Source organism: Nerophis ophidion, linkage group LG11 (assembly GCF_033978795.1).
Source record: "Nerophis ophidion isolate RoL-2023_Sa linkage group LG11, RoL_Noph_v1.0, whole genome shotgun sequence".
Classification (NCBI taxonomy): domain Eukaryota; kingdom Metazoa; phylum Chordata; class Actinopteri; order Syngnathiformes; family Syngnathidae; genus Nerophis; species Nerophis ophidion.
Genome location: NC_084621.1, coordinates 15,371,599 through 15,394,432, shown reverse-complemented (window position 1 = coordinate 15,394,432; position 22,834 = coordinate 15,371,599). Strand labels below are relative to the sequence as shown.

General features: G+C 38.6%; 1 protein-coding gene across 7 annotated transcripts in view; it reads right to left on the bottom strand.

Annotated features, from left to right (window-relative positions):
* LOC133561690 (upstream stimulatory factor 2) overlaps positions 1-22,834 on the bottom strand; it is a 43,487-nt gene that overhangs the window by 11,600 nt on the left and 9,053 nt on the right. For 5 of the 7 annotated variants that reach the window (XR_009808758.1, XM_061915145.1, XM_061915144.1 and 2 more), the window contains 4 exons: positions 16,325-16,428; positions 9,608-9,727; positions 7,532-7,700; positions 1,419-1,506 (listed from right to left, as the gene is read on the bottom strand). Coding sequence is in view for 6 of the 7 variants with exons in the window: in XM_061915145.1 (XP_061771129.1) it covers positions 1,419-1,506; positions 7,532-7,700; positions 9,608-9,727; positions 16,325-16,428 (481 nt within the window). In the remaining variant the exon portion in view is untranslated. Of the gene's footprint in view, positions 1-1,418; positions 1,507-7,531; positions 7,701-9,607; positions 9,728-9,787; positions 9,946-16,324; positions 16,429-22,834 lie in introns of those variants that run through there. The other 2 variants (XM_061915148.1, XM_061915149.1) reach the window with 2 other exon arrangements.

Genomic DNA, 22,834 nt, shown 5'->3' with positions numbered 1-22,834 from the left:
CAACGAATGCACCTCTGCAATTATTGTACTTTCAATGCATTTATTTGTTAACCCAATCCAAACAACCTTCCCTAGTCACGGTGCAGGAGACAAAAATCAACTAGTGCAAAAATTTAACGAACTTGGTTACACATAACACAACCTGCTCAATGAACTTTGTGGACATTCTAAAAAGGGCCCAAAAACATAAAAACATCTGAATGACACCCATTTAATCACCAAATGATTCCCGAGTGGGGCGCACGCTGCTGCTCACTGCTCCCCTCACCTCCCAGCAGGTGAACATGAGGATGGGTCAAATGCAGAGGACAAATTTCACCGCACCCAGTGTGTGTGTAAGATAACCACATTCATCCATGTTTGGTGCATTTTACCTGCTTGATATTTCTGAGGTTGTCACAGAAGTAAACAAGGTAGGACTTGGAACTTCCACTTATAATAATCATTCATTATATATCCATTATAGTTTTATATTATGTACTCATATATATGTGGAGGCTTTATATACATATAGTTAGTTTGCATGCAGTCCGCTTTCGGCTCCAACCAATTTTTTAGGCCCAATGCGACCCGCTAGCCACAAAGTTTGGACACCCCTGCTAGAACATTTTGACCATCACCTTATACAGCGTGCCACATTTGCCATTTACAATCACTGGAGAAAATGAGGACAGCCCTGCTGAACGGCTTTCTTTATAATATGCTGTGACAAACCAAAACTGACAACAACGCATGCTTGTGTCCCAAAAAAAAAAGGAGGCATTTAATGAGGCAATATTCACTTAAGCCAGCGCTAACTCAATTTGACTACTGGTCATGTGCTTGTTCTGGAGAGGCACGGCGGTAAGCAGCTTCCCCTGATGAGGCAAAATTTTAAACACTGCTCGTTTTTGCATGGGTGCCAGAAACAAATATGAATTAATAGAATGTATTTGCTCTGTAAATCACAGCGAAAGAAGGAAATGTGAACGAAGGTCAAATCTAGGGATAAACAACATGAGTGTGTGGTGGAGCACAAGAAAACTGCAATATTTACACCAGAATAGGTCATAAGTTGCTTTTATAAACATATGCTCAGCTTACACTCTGGAATTAAAAACTCATGACTGATCTAAAAATAACAAAAAAGTTGTTCGCTCTGTTGTCTTGACATCTAATCTAGTATCCCAGCAGGATAATAGACTTCATTCCTCCTCTTCATCATCGTTCTGGCGTGTGTACTCGCTTTATAGTGGCGAGCAGCGCCATGCTCCAATGAAGGTTACTGTCGCTATTGTTGGAAAATGTCATATCTTAAGTGAAGCTTTTGACCGCCATGAGCGGCAGGGAACAATGGCGCTTGATATTAAAAGACAGAACAGCGTGCGGTCGTCCGTGTTTAGTTTTCAAAGAGACTTTGTTGTAGATGTGATACTCACGCAGGAAAAGGCTGCGTGCGCGGGGCGATGCTTCGTGAGGCGCCCGTCTGAATGACATCGGGTGGGGTCATCATCACGTAGAATTGGCCTGTGGAGGGCATGGCAGTCATCAAAAGGGCAGTTTATGAACACTTTAAATGCACGTCTAAACTCACGGTGAACAAAAGTGATTGGCTGACAGCCCCTTGCAATATGCGCACTCCACTCAAAGCATCAAAACACAATAGTGATGTTTATGAGGTGCGTTGGTGTCATCGTGACAATGCTACAGGACGTGCACTAAGTTTGATCTTCCAAAATGCCGTATTTGGTTTGTTGGAATTAGCCAGCAGGGGGCACAGGTCATTTTGGTTGGTTAGCCGAAAAACAAAACAGGAAGTGAAAAGAGTAGCATAATAACCCGTGGACATAAAGAAACAATAACAACCACAGGGAAATCAGGAGCCTCTCTTGATCGTCATCAAGTATGACAAATCAGCTGACCTCTTGGCGGCGGTGCGGCTCACATGACGTGTTGCAATTGTGACAAAGCAGGCCTGTCGATTCACGTGGCTTCATTGTCATCGCTTCATTTTCTCGCTCAATGTGTGTCACGGGTAGGCCTGAGCCGATAACTCATTTTGCCGGACCATATATTGTCCCACACAAATTACTGCCAATTCAACCGTTTTATTGTCGGCATTATTGAGACCAAATTAGGCACTGATGTGATATGTGTAATACGTAATAACAATAATGAAAGCCACTGTTTATAAACACAATGAAAGTTTATCATTTGATTTTTATACATTGTAATTGCAAGTTCAAGAATGTTTAATTACCTTTAATAGGCAAACAAACAAACAAAAAAATGTATTATGAAGTGCACTTTTTTTGACTCAATTGCAAAAACTGGGTCAGGGTTTATTTTGTTGCAATCACTTTTCAACGAACATTTATTCAATAGAAGATTTAAATACCGTATTTACCTAACTGGTGTATAAAGCGCACCGGTGTATAAGCGGCACCTAGTAAAAAAATAAATAAATAACGTAAAAAAACGAATACATGGGGAAAAAAATATGTTTCCCTATACTAGCCGCACCGGACTATACACTGCAGATATATACATTGTGAAATTAGTTATTTACACAGAAATATTTTGCAGATGTTTATTTACATTCCTTAAGTGTTTTCAAACAGTGTCTGTAACACAGCAGTAAAACGGCTATTCAAACAAAACAGAAGTCATCGTCATAGACCCACTAGCCACTAAATACAAATAGACAAAATAAATATTGAAAGGGTGAATGAAAACATTCTTTTGGGTGTAATAATAGATGATAAAATGAACTGGTAGTCTCATGTAAAAAAATATACAAGATAAAGTAGCAAGAAACACATCAATAATGAATGAAGCAAACCAAAAATCACTTCATATTCTCTACTGCTCACTAGTGTTACATATATGAGTTACTGTGTAGAAATATGGGGAAACAACTACAAACGTACGCTTTATTTACTAAACGTGTTACAAAAGAGATCCATTAGAAAAATACATAATGTTAGATATAGAGAATATACAATCCTTTTATTTATTAAATCACATATATTGAAATTCAACGACTTGGTGCATTTGCAAACATCTAAAATGATGCACAAAGCAAACTATAACTTGCTAGCCACGAATGTACAACAATTCTTCTCAACAAAAGAGGAGAAATACAACCTTAGAGGAAAATGTAATTTCAAAAATGTGTACGCTCGTACAACACTTAAAAACTTTAGTATATCAGTATGTGGAATTAAATGATGGAATGGACTAAGAAAATAAATGAAACCAAGCAGCAATAGGATTCACTTTAACAAGAGACTGTTCACACTACAAGTGTCCGCAAAGTACACACAACAAAGATTATGATTATTTTATTTTTTATTGAGACAAAGATTATTTATGTATTTAATATCTGTATGCTTACTATGGTGTATTATTTATTTGTTCACTGTTCTGTCACATAGAAGAAGGAAAATTGATAAAATTGCTATGATATGAAAAGGAGTAGGACTAAATAAGCTCTGCTTCTTCCTACTCCTTTTCGGACATGCTGTAATGAAACAACTGGAATTGTGTGACGCATCACATTGTTTCGTATGCATGTTTCACATAAACTGAAACCGAACTGAACTAAACTAGCTGCGTAAGCTAGCTCTCCAATTAGCTAAACAGACCCAATAAGTCCACGGTGACGTTTTGATGAATTTTCTGAGGAATTTGTGAAACTGAAACAATACACAGACACTCGTAAACATGTTAGCGTATTAGCTAATGCTAACGACGCCAGCTTCATTACATTATGATACACATGAGACGGTTTAGAAAGTAAGAATTGTTTTAGCCATATTGTAAAACTGACAAACATTGCTTGGAGTAATGAATGAAGAACCATACGAGTAGAAACGCCATAGACGACTAGTAGACAAAACGACACTTGAACTTACAGTTCAATAATAATAACAATAATGTTGAATTCAATGTACATTGCGTTTTTCTCACAACTAGATACTCGAAGCGCTCAGATTGACACTTCGGTGGCAGTGATCTACATCTGTAGCCACAGCTGGCCTGGAGTAGACTGACAGTGTGTGTGGCTGACAGTTCACCCACCATTCATTCACCAGTGTGAGCGGCACAATGCACAGAACAGAAGAAAATACAACAGTAAGTGGAGTGAGCGAACTCTTTCAAAAGATTGCGACACGCCATTGCACAAAACAATAACACACCATTCCAGTGTCTTGATCTGTGTTTTATGAAAACTGTTAAAATACAAAACATTATGGCCGCTCGCGAAGAAAAATCCATCAATTTTCCGCACCGTTTTATAGGCTGTAGGGTTCAAAGCGTAGGAATAAAAAGAGCGGTTTGTAGTCTGGAAAATAAAGTAAACAGACACTATTGTCAGTCATTTACAATCTTTGTCTCAGTGGGTGGAGGCAGGACAAGCTAACACAGAGAGGAAGCACAGACACAGCCTTGCTAGTTAAGATTCGCTAGTGAGAAGCACCGCAAAAAAGGACAAAAGGTGATTGCAAAGCCAGATGTTCCGGGAATAATCAGCTTCAACAACATGGATGCACGAGAAACTATGCCAAATTCAGGTGCTGTGAGTGATACCGTATTGGGATTTTAAAGCCACATTGGGAAAAAACAAACATGCAAACATAGCAATTTGTCAAGGTATTATTTGTATTACTGTCGTTATTGGTTACCAAGTTCATTCTTATGTACAGTTGGATTAATTTGGTGCAGGCCGAGTCACGCCGCCCGAAATACACAAAGGCCAACACATGCTAGCTAGCCCTGCCTGCTAAAAGTTGTAATATCTAAAGCCAAACCTGATTACAACATATAAACAAAACAGGCATTGCTGTTTTCAAATAACTCTTGAAGTTACTATAGAAAGTATTTCCATGGTTGGAATCTGCGCTTTGAAGTAATATACTGGTCTTTACGTTAGTCTACGTCACAGCAGCTGCAGGCAGAGGAGGCACCAAGCGGTGTGTTTCCACAACGGCCAGCCTGAAACGCGGGTGTCAGGGACAGACGTGGAAAGAAATTTTGTAGACTATGGCAAAAAGAACATAATGCCAAACATAAAAGGGTGGATGGTTTGTGCAAATAGTTTGATGGATGTTTTAATGAACATGAAATGTCCGCATTGTAGCAGGAAATTATTATAAATAAATGAATTAAAATATGCAACAGTAACAGTTGAAACTGTATGTGATATTAACTTTATTTAGTAAAAAACCAAAGTTCCTTAATGGCTGAAGTGCAGTATTATTCATTGCGATACTTAATTATTTTTTTCAGAGATGTTCCAACCAGAGTTTTATTTTGCCGATACCGATCGACTATGAGTGAGCTTGGCTGAAATTGATTACATGTAATAACTGTACGTGTTTTGGTATTTAATGTATATATGGGGAATGCTGAACATTTTGGGGGGCAAAACAGCTAATAGTACACATTAACCAAACAAAAGCAAAAATTACCATCTTTTACTCTTTTAAATCCTTTATTTTTTGCTCTCTGTGTCTGTGGAATTATTGCAACTTCGTGAACACGAACAAAAACAACATAATACAAGTTTGGGACGATAAAAAATATTGATCCAATCACTTTATTATCGATCATATACTGATACTTCCCTTGGTATTGACACTACTGATGTATGGACCGATCCGCCCTCCCCTTGCGCGTCCGTATGGCAACAGAGCAGTTATATTATCCTCTCTCTTATGAATTTACATGTTTGTCCTGTTAAAATATGCTTCCTTTCAGCCTTTCAGCTGTAATGTAGTTCTATCTAGTATTACTGAGCACTTATTTCTTGTGTTGTTCCAAACTAGCTTTGTGATTAACATACGCTCAGATGACAAAGATACTGTGTATCTTTGTAGAAAAAAATAAATCAATCAAGTATCAGCCAGAGAGGATTGACTATTTTGATCGACATTGAAAGGCACATCACATAGTCAATCAAACGTCACACATCCCACATGTGGGACATCTCTGTACGCTAGCGAACAAACCAGGAAATGTAATTTGCACCATGGCACGCTTATCTTAACGTTTGAGTGTGTGTACCGAGGTTCAGTAGTGTGACAATATGATGCATATCACATGCATGAAATGGGATTATATTGAAACTACACCCTAAAGGCCTACTGAAATTAGATTTTCTTATTTAAACGGGGATAGCAGGTCCATTCTATGTGTCATACTTGATCATTTCACGATATTGCCATATTTTTGCAGAAAGGATTTAGTAGAGAACATCGACCATAAAGTTTGCAACTTTTGGTCGGTAATAAAAAAGCCTTGCCTGTACCGGAAGAAGCAGACGATGTGCGCGTGACGTCACGGGTTGTGGAGCTCCTCACATCGTTTACAATCATGGCCACCAGCAGCGAGAGCGATTCGGACCGAGAAAGTGACAATTTCCCCATTAATTTGAGCGAGGATGAAAGATGTGTGGATGAGGATAGTGAGAGTGAAGGACTAGAAAGAAAAAAAAAGGGAAAAAAAGACAGGGCAGTGGGAGCGATTCAGATGTTATTAGACCCATTTACTAGGATAATTCTGGAAAATCCCTTATCTGCTTATTGTGTTACTAGTGTTGTAGGAGATTATACTGTCGTACCTGAAAGTCGGAGGGGTGTGGCAACGGGTGTGTGCGGAGGAGGCAAGAGAGTTGCAGCTGCCTCTTTGACAGCTGCAGGAAGAACGACGCAAGCTCCGCTCATATCTAAGGTAAGAGCCAACTTGTTACCACAATATTCTCAACGAAACCTGCTGGTTGACGTGGTCGGGAACCATGTTCGCTTGACCGCTCTGTTCCATAGTAAAGCTTCACCTTCGGGAATGTAAACAAGGAAACACCGGCTGTGTTTGTGTTGCTAAAGGCAGCTGCAATACACCGCTTCCCACCTACATCTTTCTTTTTTGACGTCTCCGTTATTAGTTGAAAAAATTGCAAAAGATTCAGCAACACAGATGTCCAGAATACTGTATATTTATGCGATTAAAGCGGACAACTTATAGCTGGGATCGGGCTGGAAAAAAATGTCTGCTACAATCCGAGACGTCACGCGCACGCGTCATCATACGGACGTTTTCAACAGGATACTTTGCGTGAAATTTAGTAAATTAAAAATTTACTAAACTAAAAAGGTAAATTTAGTAAACTAAAAAGGCTGTATTGGCATGTGTTGCAATGTTAATATTTCATCATTGATATATAAACTATCAGACTGCGTGGTCGGTAATGGGTTTCAGTAGGCCGCTAAGGGCTGCAAGATTGATCAATCATTTCCTGCCATGTTTTTCTTGGAAGCAAACAGCGGCCGGGTGCTTCATCAATCCTGTTGAAATTAGCTCTAGTTAAGTCGCCGCATGCGTCAGTGAAATAACATTCATATTGAAAAAGACGAATGGCGGAGTGTGTCATTTGGATTTAGCACAGACAGCATTGCGGCGTGTGAGGAGCATAACAAAACATCTCGTATCTTGCATCAGCTGACATTACACCCATGTAGTGGGGCTTCGTGGGCATGAGAGCCGGACTCACCTCCCGCCTGCGTGAGCGTAGGGTCGGCAGCGGCGGTCTGCACGGACACGGTGCCGTCGCTTACCGCCGTGGCGGGGAAGTAGGCGAAGCGCGCCTCCCCTCCTCCTCCTCCTCCTACCGCCTCCCCTGCGGGGCTTCCTCCATTACTGAAAGGGTTTTGGATCACAGCCTGTGACAGATAAAAGAGAGCCAGAGCAGTCAGAGCAGGTCAAATGCACACCTCACTCTCTTGTCACACCAAATACAACTCTCGCCCGAGACCCCTCCAGCATGGCAAGGTGTTGTTTGACAACTGCAATAAAGTAGAGAGACAAGAAGCAGCGGTGGGCAAAGCTTAAGTAAACGCTGCAAAATAATTGATCAAAACTGCAAATTATTAAATGTTGTTTGCATTTCCCAAACTGTTTTGCGCTTCACAAAGTTGACAAGGAATTAGGAAGGCAGGCTCTCTTTCCTTAAGGTGTGCTAGTACTACTACAGACTCAAATGCATGCACCTCAGGACAACACAACCACAAGTGGAGTTTGTTTTTTTAAAGCAAAAAGAACTATCATGAATAATACTAAAGCATTAAAGTAAAGTCAGTCGGTGCACCTGCAGAATGTAATTGGATTAAATAAGACAGTTGTATCAAAATCTGCTTTTGCAAATGTCAAACCATTTCTCAGCTTGTTATTGTTGTAGTTTACAGGACTACCCAACTGAGAACTGTTCCCAATATCTTGACTTTCCCGTGTAGCTGAAATACTACAAATATTATGTGTATGATGTAGTGCAAACAATAATTGTGTGCAAGTGCGCCTATTGCCATGGCCAGAAGAGGACAGCAATGCCACCTACAGGCAGATAAAAGCCACTGCAATAATATAAGAGGAACTTATGGCTCTTTTATTATTGCAATGGATCAGATGCATACAAACAATTATGGTAAACAAAGCCAGATGAGGACATTAAAAATGTAAATACACATCTACATGCATGGCAACACTCTGTATAAATGATATAGATCAGGGGTGCCCATTACGTCGAACGCGAGCTACCGGTCGACCGCGTGGGGTGTGTCAGCCGATCGCCAGCCAGGCTTTTAAAAAAATAGACCTGAAAATTAGCGATCATCAATCTTCACCAAGATGTCACTTGATTGACATTCACGGCACCCGAGGGTCTTGTGAGATGACGCAGGCTGCTGCGAGATCATTATTAAGAAAAAATTACCAAGAGTAAGGCGAGAAACACTTTTTATTTCAACAGACTTACGAGCCGTACCTTCCGTCTAAGCTCTACAGGCCGACTGCACATTTTCTATTTTCACAATAAAAGCCCTGCTTCATGCTGCCTGCACTAACAAAATAAGAGTCTCGGAAAGCTGGCGTGCATAAGAGATCGCTTGTGCACGCCAGCTTTCCGAGACTCTTTATTTTGTTAGCAAAGGTAGCATGAAGCAGGGCTTTTATTGTGAAGATAGAAAATGTGCAGTCTGCCTTTAGAGTTTAGACGGAAGGTACGGCGCGAGAGTCTTTTGAAATAAAAACTGTTTCTCGTCTTTCTCTCTGTCATTTTTTCATAATAATGATCTCGCAGCAGCCAGCGTCATCTCACAAGACCTTCGGGTGCCGTACGTCAATCAAGCAAGCTACGGAATTTGCAGTCAATGTTTTTCTTGTAAAGTGTAAGGAAGCTGGATAAATAAGATGCCAAAAACCAACCACTTTCATGTGGTATTGTACAAGAAAGAGGACTTTTTTTCTCCTCCATTCGAAAATGTGGGCGTTATCATCACTACTGTCTGATTCCAATCAATGCAAGTCATCAGAATCAGGTAATACTCCAACTTATATTCTTGTCTTCGTGAAAGAAAGACATCTATATGTGTTACACATGCTTGTATTATCATTAAACACATCTAACTAGTTAACAAAAGCGTCTCTTTCATAAATAAATAAATATAAGTGATATATATGAATGAGGTAGATCCCCTCGATTTGGTCAATTGAAAAGTAGCTCGCCTGCAGAAAAAGTGTGGGCACCCCGGATATAGATAAACAGAAACAACTCAATTCCAAAAAGGGCACCTACCTGAGCGACAGCCTGAGGAGTGCCACTGAAAGCAGCTGTGGACACCACGCTCACCGCCCCTCCGCCGTCATCTCGTCCCTCGAGGTTCGGGTCTGTAACCTGGACAACACGGTATGTCACCTGCAAGGTAGAAAGAGATAGTAGGAATAACCCATTTTGAAGTCATATACATATGCACACCTGGCTTGTGGATTTGTTGATCATATCTAAACGTTGGCCGTATGCCACTCTCTAGCAGCAGCAGCACACGCATCCGACCGTCCCAAGCTATACTCCTAGGCTTCACAATGTGCCCTGATTGGACTGCCCGAAATAATAAAAATGACTTTGTTTGTCCCAGGAGTCCCAATTTGAAGACCCGCATCATGTGACTCTCCTCCTGACTGACATGTGACAGCAGCCTTGTGCCAATCCCGGCCCCTTGCCGCAATCACATGATGGCTCACGCTCTCCCTGTTTACACCATAACCAGCCACACGGATGACTGGACTTGTTGAGGCGGGTGTAACTGCAAAGCATCCTGATGAGGATACACCAACATCAACGTCACTTCTCTGTATTCATTCATCAGCAAGGTGTCCATTAGCAGCAGAGACAGGAAGGCAGGGTCAAGAAGGGAGTCAGTCATGGGATGAGAGAGGACGGGGGGGAAAACACACACTCACACCTTTAGGTCACAGAAAACCTGTTAAACACTAAAATGGGAGAGGGTAAGTGAATCCGGACAAAACAACAAATTTATACAAATATAACCAATCACGTCACTTGCTGCTACTATAGTCACAACTCAGCACTTCGGCATGTATGCCGTTTTTTTTTTATATATTTTTTTTTTGCATTTTGACAAGTTTTGTCCATTTCGCTAACTCAATATGAGTCCCAAAATGACAACAGACCAGTGAAGAAAGAAGGCAGGAATCGCTGTAGAGTAAAAAAACAAAAAACGACTATTCGTGAAAAGTACATTATGGCGCTGACAAGTATGGAATAATCAACAAAGCAGGCTTCTTATCACAACAAGTTTTAATCGTGATGAGACCGAACTTTTCTGAAAAAATATGCAAGAGCAGATTAATTTCACAACGGAGAAGGCCCTCGTCTCGTTCAGTGCACACACACACAGACAGACAGACAGACAGACAGACGCATTGTCCCTTCCCCGTTCTTAAATGTTTATTACTGTAGCAATATGGTTGTTAAAGTTAAGGATTTTTGTGATTTCTGATTGTTTGTGAGGGCACCAAAATATTGTTTTGGCTTGTTAATAGAGAAAGTTGTTCCATTGCACCCTTATACAATACTGTGCAGCACTTAATTTTGAACACAAGCCTTCACTAAAATATGGACTTTTGTCGAAGCTAGAAACCATTATTTACGGAGAAATAATTTATGTAGAAATTTGCTTCACCATACAAACTTTTTGAGTTACAAACCTCGTTGTAAATCAAGGTTCTACTGCACATTGGATTAGTTTTAGCAACTTTCATGTACAAAATGAATACAAGTAATCCCCTCCTCCCGCACGCATCCTCCAATTTTCCACTTGGTGAGAAAAGTTTGGACACCCTGGGAAAAGTTGGCTCAGATCGATTTTGAACGATTTCAGCTCGGATTCCAGTTCTTAACGATTCTTGATTCTGATTCATAATTAGGCAGGGTCATCCTAAAAGTTTGCGTTCTGTTGCAAATGAGGGCACTGGCAATACTTCTTCTGTGATGAAATGTCTTCTTTATTAACTCAACAAAAAAGTCCCCTTAAGAAAGAAGAAATATATTTACTTACCTGCTAACCTAACAAGGAAAATATTCACAGACTGGTCTGATCGATTCAAAAAATATCTCAAACTAGAATAAAAGAGAGACTATTGAATAATAAACTCTCTTTTATTTATATAATCAGATTTTCTTTTCTCTGGGTGTTGTTGGTGTTCATGTAATTGCAATATTGTGTGAAGTGTTCACTTTGAAAATCTGTTTACAAAAAACATTCTGTTTTTTATGTGTCAAAAAGCCTGACGCTGCAGGCACTTAAACATGTGACCAAACTAGCGAGCTCCCACTAACCTGGGTGCAGAATATCAAAACATCTTTTAAAACTTAGTCTGGATACAATTAGGGCTGGGCGATATGGCCTTTTTTTAATATCGCAATATCTTTAGGCCATATCGCGATGTACGATGTATATCTCGGTATTTTGCCTTAGCCTTAAATGAACACTTGATACATATAATCACAGCAGTATGATGATTCTATGTGTCTACATTAAAACATTCTTGTTCATACTCCAATAACTGCATTAATATATGCTCATTTTAAACTTACATGCAGAGAAGGAAATCACAATTAAGTCAATTTACCAAAACTGTATTTATTAAAGTTATTAGCAGGTGACTTTTCAAATAATGCTATCTATATATTAGCAGGATTGCTACTTTTGGTAGCAACGCTTGTGCCCCACACTTTGACAAATTAAAGTTGTCTATTCGAACCACCGCCAGACGATGTTCCCCTGCTGTATTTCTTGGGAATTAATTCTTACTTTATTTGTTACCATACTCGCACCTTCGTTCTCTCGTATTACCACTCGACTGGGATGAGAATCAGCACCTCCGAGTCCGCTAGCATCACAGCTAACGTTAGCCACGCTGCTACCTCTCTGGTGGGCAAGGGCGTATACGTATGTGACGTATGACGTGACAGTAGGTGACGTGTGTAAGTTTGTGCTCTTGCTGTCTGTGAGGAGACACAAGAAATAGTGGGAAGAGCCTATAGTGTAATGCCCGCAGCTAAGAACAACTGCGTGAGAACGTATACTCGAATATTACGATATAGTCATTTTCTATATCGCACAGAGACAAACCCGCAATATATCGCGTATGTCGATATATCGCCCAGCCCTAGATACAATATGCTATCAGAAACCGTCCTGGAGAACATGATCAGGTATTAAATATGTTTTTACTTCCAAGATTCAATTTCATTTTATTCCAAATTCTCTAGCTTTTTTTTTTTTTTTAATACAGTTTTCACGTTTCAATTTTCCAAAATGCCATATTTTCCCAGTACCGGTGGTAAAATATGCAAACGTTTTACACAGAGGGCTCTATACTTAAAATTAAAAGAATGCTGATAACCACATTGACACATTTTGAGCATTAAAGATGCTAAATCCAATTCAATGTGCTTCATTATATATATATATTATAAACTTTTATCTTAGCTTTTTTGTTGTGGGTGACAAGGCAAATAATATGTGTTATATTGAATATACCTCATGAATAATGAATTCATTTTATTTTAAACTGATTGGGATGAGTTTTATCTTTCAGCACTTGTGCTCTCTTTGAGCAGGTAAATTCTGAATAATTCTCGATCATCAGATAAAAAAAGCTTTCTAGCGATGTTTTTGGGTCTTCTGCTGTGTTTCATTTGTTGAGAGTCATAGTATCCAGTTGGTAGCGTGTGGTTGGTTGAAGTAGTTTGGTGTCACAGTAGGGCTGGGCGACATATCGATATACACGATATATCGCGGGTTTGTCTCTGTGCGATATAGAAAATGACTATTCGAGTATACGTTCTCACGCAGTTGCTTTTAGCTGCGGGCATTACACTTCAGGCTCTTCTCACTCTTTCCTGTCTCTCCTTCTCACAGAAAAGCAGGCGCACAAACTTACACACGTCACATACAGTCATGTCATACGTCATGTCATGTCATGTCATACGCCCTTGCCCAGCAGAGAGATAGCAGACTGGGCTACGTTAGCTGCTAACGTAGCCGTACGAGTGGTAATACGAGAGAAAGAAGGTGCAGATATGGTAACAAATGAAGGAAGACTTAATTCCCAATAAAAACAGCAGGAGGTCCATCGTCTGGCGGTGGTTCGGCTTCAAGTGGGAATATGTCGAACAGACAACCGTAATTTGTCAAGTGTGGGGCAAAAGTGTTGCTATAAAAAGTAGCATTACTGCTAATATGTAGCATCATTTGAAAAGTCACTCGCTAGAGAATGAAGAGAATTTAATAACGTCCGTAGTAACATACCACATAGTGAAGGACGAAAAATATTTGATTTCCTATTATGCAGCTCATTTTTATTTGACACTTAAAATGTCTCTGACAATCTTTCACTTTATGTTTTTGAAATGACTTGAATGTTTGTGCCATTGCTTAATAACTTTAATAAATACACTTTTGGTCAATTAACTTAGTTGTGATTTCCCTCTCTGCATGAAAGTTTAAAAGTAGGATATATGAATGCAGTATGAAGAAGAATGTTTTAATGTATATACATATGATCATCATACTGCTGTGATTATATGCATCAAGTGTTCATTCAAGGCCAAGGCAAAATATCGTAAGATATGTTGTATATCGCGATGTGGTCTAAAAATATCGAGATATTAAAAAAAGGCCATATCGCCCAGCCCTATGCCACAGCCTTTTACGATACTATGTGCATGATTTATAATCTAGTCTTAACTGTTCTTAACTCAAAGGCAATAAAGCAGTAGCAGAAGCAGCTCAAACTTGTTTACTAGATTTTATCTTCATTAGGCAAACTGCTTTGTGTTATATATTGATATCGAAAAGTAAACACCATGTTTTTTTTACATTACTTGCGGGGTTAATTTTTAATGTCACAAATGTATTACTTTAAAAAATATTCATGTGACATGGCATGTTAATTCTTTATAGAGTTTCTTTAATTCCTAGTCGACATATTTCTGCTCAAACTCTTAATGGATCTGTCCAGATACAGCAAGTACATGTACATACGTTTAGTACATGTCAGTGTACATACATTAGGTACATGTCAGTCTACATACCCAAAAAAAAAAATATCTCTCCATCAAAATGTAAAACTAGAAATGAAAGCATGTAATGAGAAAAAGCTGACACATTGATTCTATTCATGAAGAAAAACACAGCTATTGGTCTTTAAATATATCTATAGCCTTTTTATTAGACATTGCATGATGGCTGGATGTTCACACCCATCGCAACTCTGTTTTACATAAAATAATGAATAATTGTCATTAATAATCGTGATTTAAATATTGATACAAATGACCGTGATTATTATTTTTGGCCACATTTGTGCAGCCCTATGTGTAAGACTACATCTCATATATGAACACTATTTTTATTTTATATGGACAACAAGTGCATTACATCTCATGACAGGGGTGTCCAAAGTGCGGCCATTTGCGGCCCGCAGGTAATTTTTTAACGGCCCCACGGCACATTTTAAAAATACGATTGAAAATTTTTTTAAACTTAAAAGTGATATAAAAGAGCAAACGGGTGAAATGTAACAAAAAAATGTTGCAATGTTTACTCTGAAAACACAAAGCTGCCATGCAGGCTGTTTATTTCTTTAAAAAATAATAATGAATCAAAATCAATGTCATTATTAGTTATTGATCTATTCAAGGCTCCAAATACGTCACGTTAAATTTTCCACCTTGAGATATTTTTGGGGGAACATGTTGCATATTTTGTTTGCCATATAAAAAACTGAGCTGTTTTTTTAAAGAAGGGCCTAAAATGAACAAACAAAAACAAACAACAATAAAACTTATAATTGAAGGATGGATCTGAAGTTGATCTCGAGATTATTGTGTTAAAAGTAAACAGTAAAAAAATTTATATTTTATTTTTTAACGCTTTAATGAGAGGACCCTTTTGGCTCCCCAATCATTTTAGTGTGATTTGTTTTTAAGTGTCACTGCTCAAAAAATAATAATGAATTATTTATCAATGGTCTTATTAGTTATTGACTTTTTTAAGGCTCCAATTATTATATAATCTCAAACATTCCACTTGAAAAAAATATTGGGTGATAATATTGCATATTTTGTGTTTTTTTTCCATCAAAAAACAGGGTTTTCTTTGACAAAAAGAGCATACAACTTAAATCTTTAAAGTCATTGTATTGACAGATGGACTTAATGTTGATCTGGAGATTTAAAACTTGAATAATAATAAAACAAAATTATACAGAATAATGACACATTTTTAATATTTTTTTTGACCAAAACACTTTGGGGTCCCCGGGATCAAGCCTGAGTTGAGGCCTAAATGTATATTTGTTATACATATATTGTATTGGTTTTTGAAATAGAGAAATGTCAAAATGGCCCCCGCTTGCTTTGATTTTTCAGTCTGCGGCCCTAAGTGGAAAAAGTTTGGACACCCCTGTCTTATGGCCATCAGGTGCCATCTTGCACAATTTTCACATTTATTTTTATTTATGTATGGTATTTTTTTTGCCATATCACTTTATTTATAATGCTTGTGTTCTTATCTATAAACTTTTTTCTTCTTCAAAAGGATATCATTTTGTGTTTTGTTTTTTTAAACCCTGGTTGAAAGACTTCAGTATAAGTACTTTTTGAAAATGTTGAACACATTTTAAAATACAGCAGTAATAATGGTAACAGTGATATTTTTGGTCACAATAACCATGGTAAGAAATGTTCATACCGTGACATCCCGAACAGCTCAAGCTAGCTAGTAGCTGGCTACAAACATATTAAACAGTGGGCTGTCTAACAATTAGGAAGAGTTGTGTTGAGTTTGTCCTCCTGCATAAACCATATTAAAACTAAATATATTTTTTACCCTATCTTTCTATTTTTGTACATTTTTGAAAAAGCTGAAGAGCCACTGGTTGCCGACCCTGAGGTTAAACAGTGCATGCAGTCTGGACTTACCTGTCCGCCCTCTGCACGAAACTGGTATTGTATGTTGTGATCCCCAAACGCTGAGGCTTGCTGTACGCTGGCTATCGTGACAGCCGTCTGCTCGTCGGTTCCGTCTGAAGAAGCCCAGAAGGAAATGTTTTTTCAGTCACGACAACATCTAGTAAGACATAATCTAGAAGTAGTGATTTAAACACAAACAACATTATTTGTTTACTCTTTTTTTTTTTAAATTGATCTCAACTCTGTACACTGCTCCTGGAATTTTAATTTTCCTGAAGGAACTCTCCTGAAGGAATCAATAAAGTACTATCTATCTATCTTACAGATGGAATACTGTCAGGTCACAATGTCCTGCTGCACGTTTATCAACACAAGCCAAGTCCCCATGACCTTCTAGTCCAGCAACTACCAGTAATATAGTTTCAGTGCACTTATTATGCAAACGTTGACTTATGTGGACAAATACTGGCATTTAATGTTTTCTTTCAGTCAATAAAACCATCTCACACATAAATATTTAATTATGTGTCTGCGTCTTTGATTAAAATACCTTACATGGCACTCTTAACATAGCAAACTATAATCCTTTAAGTAAGTTATATTGCATCATATGTGTATATTTTATACAGACCCCGTTTCCATATGAGTTTGGAAATTGTGTTAGATGTAAATATAAACGGAATACAATGATTTGCAAATCCTTTTCAACCCATATTCAGTTGAATGCACTACAAAGACAAGATATTTGATGTTCAAACTCATAAACTTTATTTTTTTTGCAAATAATAATTAACTCAGAATTTCATGGCTGCAACACATGCCAAAGTAGTTGGGAAAGGACATGTTCACCACTGTGTTGCATAACCTTTTTTTTTAACAACACTCAATAAACGTTTGGGAACTGAGGAAACTAATTGTTGAAGCTTTGAAAGTGGAATTCTTTCCCATTCTTGTTTTATGTAAAACTTCAGTCCTTCAACAGTCCGTGGTCTCCGCTGTCGTATTTTATGCTTCATAATGCACCACACATTTTCCATGGGAGACGGGTCTGGACTGCATGCGGGCCGGGAAAGTACCCGCACTCTTTTTTTACAAAGCCACGCTGTTGTAAAACTTTTACTGGAATAAGCAGGGGCGTCCATAACATTGCTTGGATGACAACATATGTTGCTCCAAAATTGTATGGACCTTTCAGCATTAATGGTGCCTTCACAGATGTGTAAATTACCCATGCCTTGGGCAATAATGCACCCCAATACCATCACAGATGCTGGCTTTTGAACTTTGCACCTATAACAATCCGAATGGTTATTTTCCTCTTTGTTCTGGAGGACACCACGTCCTCTGTTTCCAAATATAGTTTGAAATGTGGACTTGTCAGACCACAGAACACCTTTCCACTTTGCATTAGTCCATCTTAGGTGAGCTCGGGCCCAACCAAGCCGGCGGCGTTTCTGTATATTGTTGATAAATGGGTTTGGCTTTGCATAGTAGAGTTTTAACTTGCACTTACAGATGTAGCGACCAACTGTAGTTACTGACAGTGGTTTTATGAAGTGTTCCTGAGCCCATGTGGTGATATTCTTTACACACCCATGTTGGTTTTTGATGCAGTACCGCCTGAGGGATCAAAAGTTCGTACTATCATCACTTACGTGCAGTGATTTCTCCAGATTCTCTGAACTTTTTGATGATTTCACGGACCATGGATGGTAAAATCCCCAAATTCCTTGTAATAGCTCATTGAGAAATGTTTTAAAACTGTTTGACAATTTGCTTACAAAGTGGTGACCCTCGACGCATCCTTGTTTGTGAATTACTTAGCATTTCATGGAAGCTGCTTTTATACCCAATCATGGCACCCACCTGTTCCCAATTAGCCTGCACACCTGTGGGATGTTCCATACATATAAGTGTTTGATGAGCATTCCTCAAGTTTATCAGTATTTATTGCCACCTTTCCCAACTTCTTTGTCACGTGTTGCTGGCATCAAATTCTAAAGTTATGATTATTTGCAAAAAAAAAAAGTTTATTAGTTTGAACATCAAATATGTTGCCTTTGTAGCATATTCAACTGAATATGGGTTGAAAATGATTTGAAAAACATTGTATTCTGTTTATATTTACATCTAACACAATTTCCCAACTCATATGGAAACAAGGTTTGTACATAAATTCATACATTTTAATCACCATGTTGGCTGCAGCCAGGAGGAACGCTGCTGGTTAATTGTAGCATAATGTCAGCCCTCCCATGCGATCAGGTGACTTAGAGGCACATCTGGGTTTCAAGTGGAGGGCAAGAGTCCCATCAGGCTATTGTTTATTTACCTGCAACAGTGTACACTTGGCTTATTTTGAAAAGTTTAGGAGGGAAATGTATAAGCTATCCTGAAACAATATTAAAATGGGATAGAGTGGATTTATAAACTCTTAGAAAATACCATTTTCTAAAGGTTTAAGCCATCATCACCGAAGTTGACGGTGAAACTGAAAGTTACTGCTCGACTGCACTTCCTTCCACACCAGATGTGGGTTGGGTAGCCAGAAATTGTACATTGTACTCAAGTAAGAGTACTGTTACTTTAGAGATGTATTACTCAAGTAAAAGTAAAGAGTAATCACCCAAATATTTACTTGAGTAAAAGTAAAAAGTATGTTGTGAAAAAACGACTCAAGTACTGAGTAACTGACGAGTAACCTGTTCGTTTAATGATGACGGCAACAAGTAATGCAAAAAAACATACAAATAGCAATGAACAAATTCAGGGCCAGGAATATCTCTTAAGCAACTAAAACAATAATATATATTAAATAATATATATTTGGTTTTACACTGTATTGAAAAAAAAAATTTAAAATTAATTTTACCATTGCAACCTCATTATACTATTGGCTAAGTTTTATATTCATAAATGTAAGTTTCTCAATACCAGACCTGTTTTTTGTGCTTTTAAAAAAGATTTAGAACTCTACATTAAAACACTCTACCTCTGACAACCAAAAAGCTGTAAAATGATGATGCCCTGTTCCAAATTTAAGTTATTTACCAAGATCGAGTGAGCCCATGGCTTTGCACTTATATATATATATATATATATATATATATATATATATATGTATATATGTATATATATCCATCCATTTTCTACCGCTTATTCCCTTTTGGGGTCGCGGGGGGTGCTGGCGCCTATCTCAGCTACAATCGGGCGGAAGGCGGGGTACACCCTGGACAAGTCGCCACCTCATCGCAGGGCCAACACAGATAGACAACATTCACACTCACATTCAAACACTAGGGCCAATTTTGTGTTGCCAATCAACCTATCCCCAGGTGCATGTTTTTGGAAGTGGGAGGAAGCCGGAGTACCCGGAGGGAACCCACGCATTCACGGGGAGAACATACAAACTCCACACAGAAAGATCCCGAGCCTGGATTTGAACCCAGGACTGCAGGAACTTCGTATTGTGAGGCAGACGCACTAACCCCTCTGCCACCGTGAAGCCATATATATATATATTTTTTTGGCATTCTATTTTAGTTACTTTGAATTTACAACCCCCTGGCGCTGTTTTGTACGGTTTTTATACTGTTTTGTGCTGTTTTTGTACTTGCTTTGATTATTATTTTCAACTGTTTGTAAATGTTGAAATTTATAAATAAAGGTTTATATTAAAAAAAAAGTGCAGCTAATCATGTGACCACCTGGCTCTGTTTGATTGGTGAAACGGAGTCAAACGACACAAGTGACTGCATTTGATTGGTGAAACAGAGTCAAACGTCACCAGTGACTGCATCTGATTGGTGAAACAGAGTCAAACGTCACCAGTGACTGCGTTTGATTGGTGAAACGCAGGCATGTGATAGATCCTACTCTGAAGGTCTGCCTGACAAACCAAAAAAAAAAAAAGCGTGCATTAACAGATGGATAAAAATCAGCAGCGAGTAGCGAGCTGAATGTAGATAAATGGAGTGGAGTAAAAGTAGCGTTTCTTGTCTATAATTATACTCAAGTAAAAGTATGTTGCATTAAAACTACTCTTAGAAGTACAATTTATCCCAAAAGTTACTCAAGTAGATGTAACGGAGTAAATGTGGCGTGTTACTACCCACCTCTGTTCCACACTGAGGAGGATTTAAAGAAGAAAAGATTAGATGCACATCCTGTCTTTACATTTGGAGGGTTTCACCATTTAAGCATTAATCCATAAAAGATAATGTTGAACTTATTCGTGCAACAGTAAGTAACGTATTTAATCATATGATGATGATGCGGATGAGAAAAAGGATAAGTTCAATTTTTGCAGTTGATTTCCTGCTACAAATAGTTTGTTATCTCTAATTTATGTCCACAGTGGTTTTAATTGTGAGAAGTTGATATTTTGTCTCATTGTTCATCTAGATTTCCCTGTTCAGCAATGTTTGCTTTCCAACAATATTTTGTGATATCAAGATTCGGTATGCCTGCGATGAGGTGGCGACTTGTCCAGGGTGTACCTCGCCTTCCGCCCGATTGTAGCTGAGATAGGCGCCAGCGCCCCCCGCGACCCCGAAAAGGAATAAGCGGTAGAAAATGGATGGATGGATGGAAGATTTGGTATGCTGGTAAGCCTACAAGAGATGTATCAATCTAACTATGGAACAAACCGGACTTAAAACACAAGCAATACCAAACTATTAATCGATTTCAACTATTTTACAAACATCGGGTCTGGTTCAAATATAAAAATGAGGGTCTTTAAATTGACCTGATGTTTTATTCTGTCTCAAAGTGTTAACATGTGCTATGTTGTCTATTACCATTGTTGGTATTTTGTCCCTTACCATTGTTTGTATGTCCATTCTTCCTACATAGTGGATAAAAATCATTGTTACAGTGTAATAATTATTGTTACCTGTAGTAATGCCACCACGATACATTTGTATTATAATCCTTGACCAAAGCAACAGTGCAACTCAATGTATTAATTACTGAATGGAGAAATGGGGGTGGGATTAAATAAATTACCTTCTTCCCACTCCCTTTCAGTCAAAACTGATCATCATGCTTACATACTGTACATTACCTTTTGCATTATATGAATTTATATTATAATGTGTTGTCTACCTTGTACTTTTTTTACGTCATTGCCTGAAATAAATGAAAAAAATAATAAATGATTCTAGTTGCCAATACTATTAAGGATATATTTTGATGCCAAAAAAGAGCACTAAAGACTTATAGTGTTGTCATCCATGTCAAATAAAGGCTTAGTGCAGGCTTCCCTGCACAAAAGCAACAACAACAACTAGCTTTTAATTCCCGCTATGAAAATCGACAACGAGAACCCGGCGGATTGGAGCAACAATCACAATATTTATTACCAGGACTTGACATGATGTTAGTTTATTTCCACAATCGAAGTCTTTGTGAGTATATTTAGGCATAATTTAAAAGAGCACAAACAAACTAATGCAATTTCTTGTCCATAGTTTAGGGTTATTTCTGATCTCAAACACTAATTGTATAGTAAAGAATAAACCCAGTTGCCTCACAGACAGTTTCTCCAACAAATCAAATGTTCAGATTCCTCATGGACTCTGCCACCACCATTGCCCCAATAATCACTCATATAATAAACCTCTCAATCAAACAAGGCCAAGTACCCAAGGATTTCAAGATAGCTAGAGTAACCCCCCTTTATAAAAAAGGAAGCAAATTAGAACCTGGTAACTACCGACCTGTTTCTATTCTCAGTTCCATTTCGAAAGTAATGGAGAAAATAGTTTATGAACAGGTTGATAGATACCTTGCTACTAATAAACTAATGTACAAATTCCAATCCGGCTTCAGAACTAACCACTCCACTGACACATGCCTTCTCTATCTGACCGACCACATCAAACATGAGGTGGACGCGGGCAAATACTGCGGCATGGTCATGCTGGACATTCAGAAGGCCTTTGACACCGTTAACCATGCTATACTGTTGGATAAGCTCCGAGCAATCGGATTCGACGAAACCTCATCAAGCTGGATGCAATCATACTTGGAGGGGAGGAAACAGGTGGTAGAGGTGAACGGCACCATGTCCCCTCCCCTCTCAGTAAGCTGTGGAGTCCCTCAGGGGAGTATACTAGGACCTTTACCATTCCTAATATACGTGAATGACATGCCATCAGCATGCCACTGTGAATTGTTCCTGTTTGCGGATGACTCGGCCCTGCTGGTATCCGGCAAGGACAAGTCACAGGTGGAACAAATCCTCAGTGCTGAACTCCTCAATATTTGCACCTGGCTCGCTGACAACAAGCTATCCATACACTTAGGTAAAACGTAATCCATCCTATTTGGGTCCCATATCAAACTTAAGAAGGTCAGTGACTTCACTATAAAAGTGGGTGACATTGTTATCACCAGGAAGGATGAGATTACCTACCTAGGTTCCATTCTAGAGGCTAATCTTTCCTGTGATAAAATGGCAACCAAGGTGATCAAAAAGGTCAACCAAAGAACGAGATTCCTCTACAGAATCTC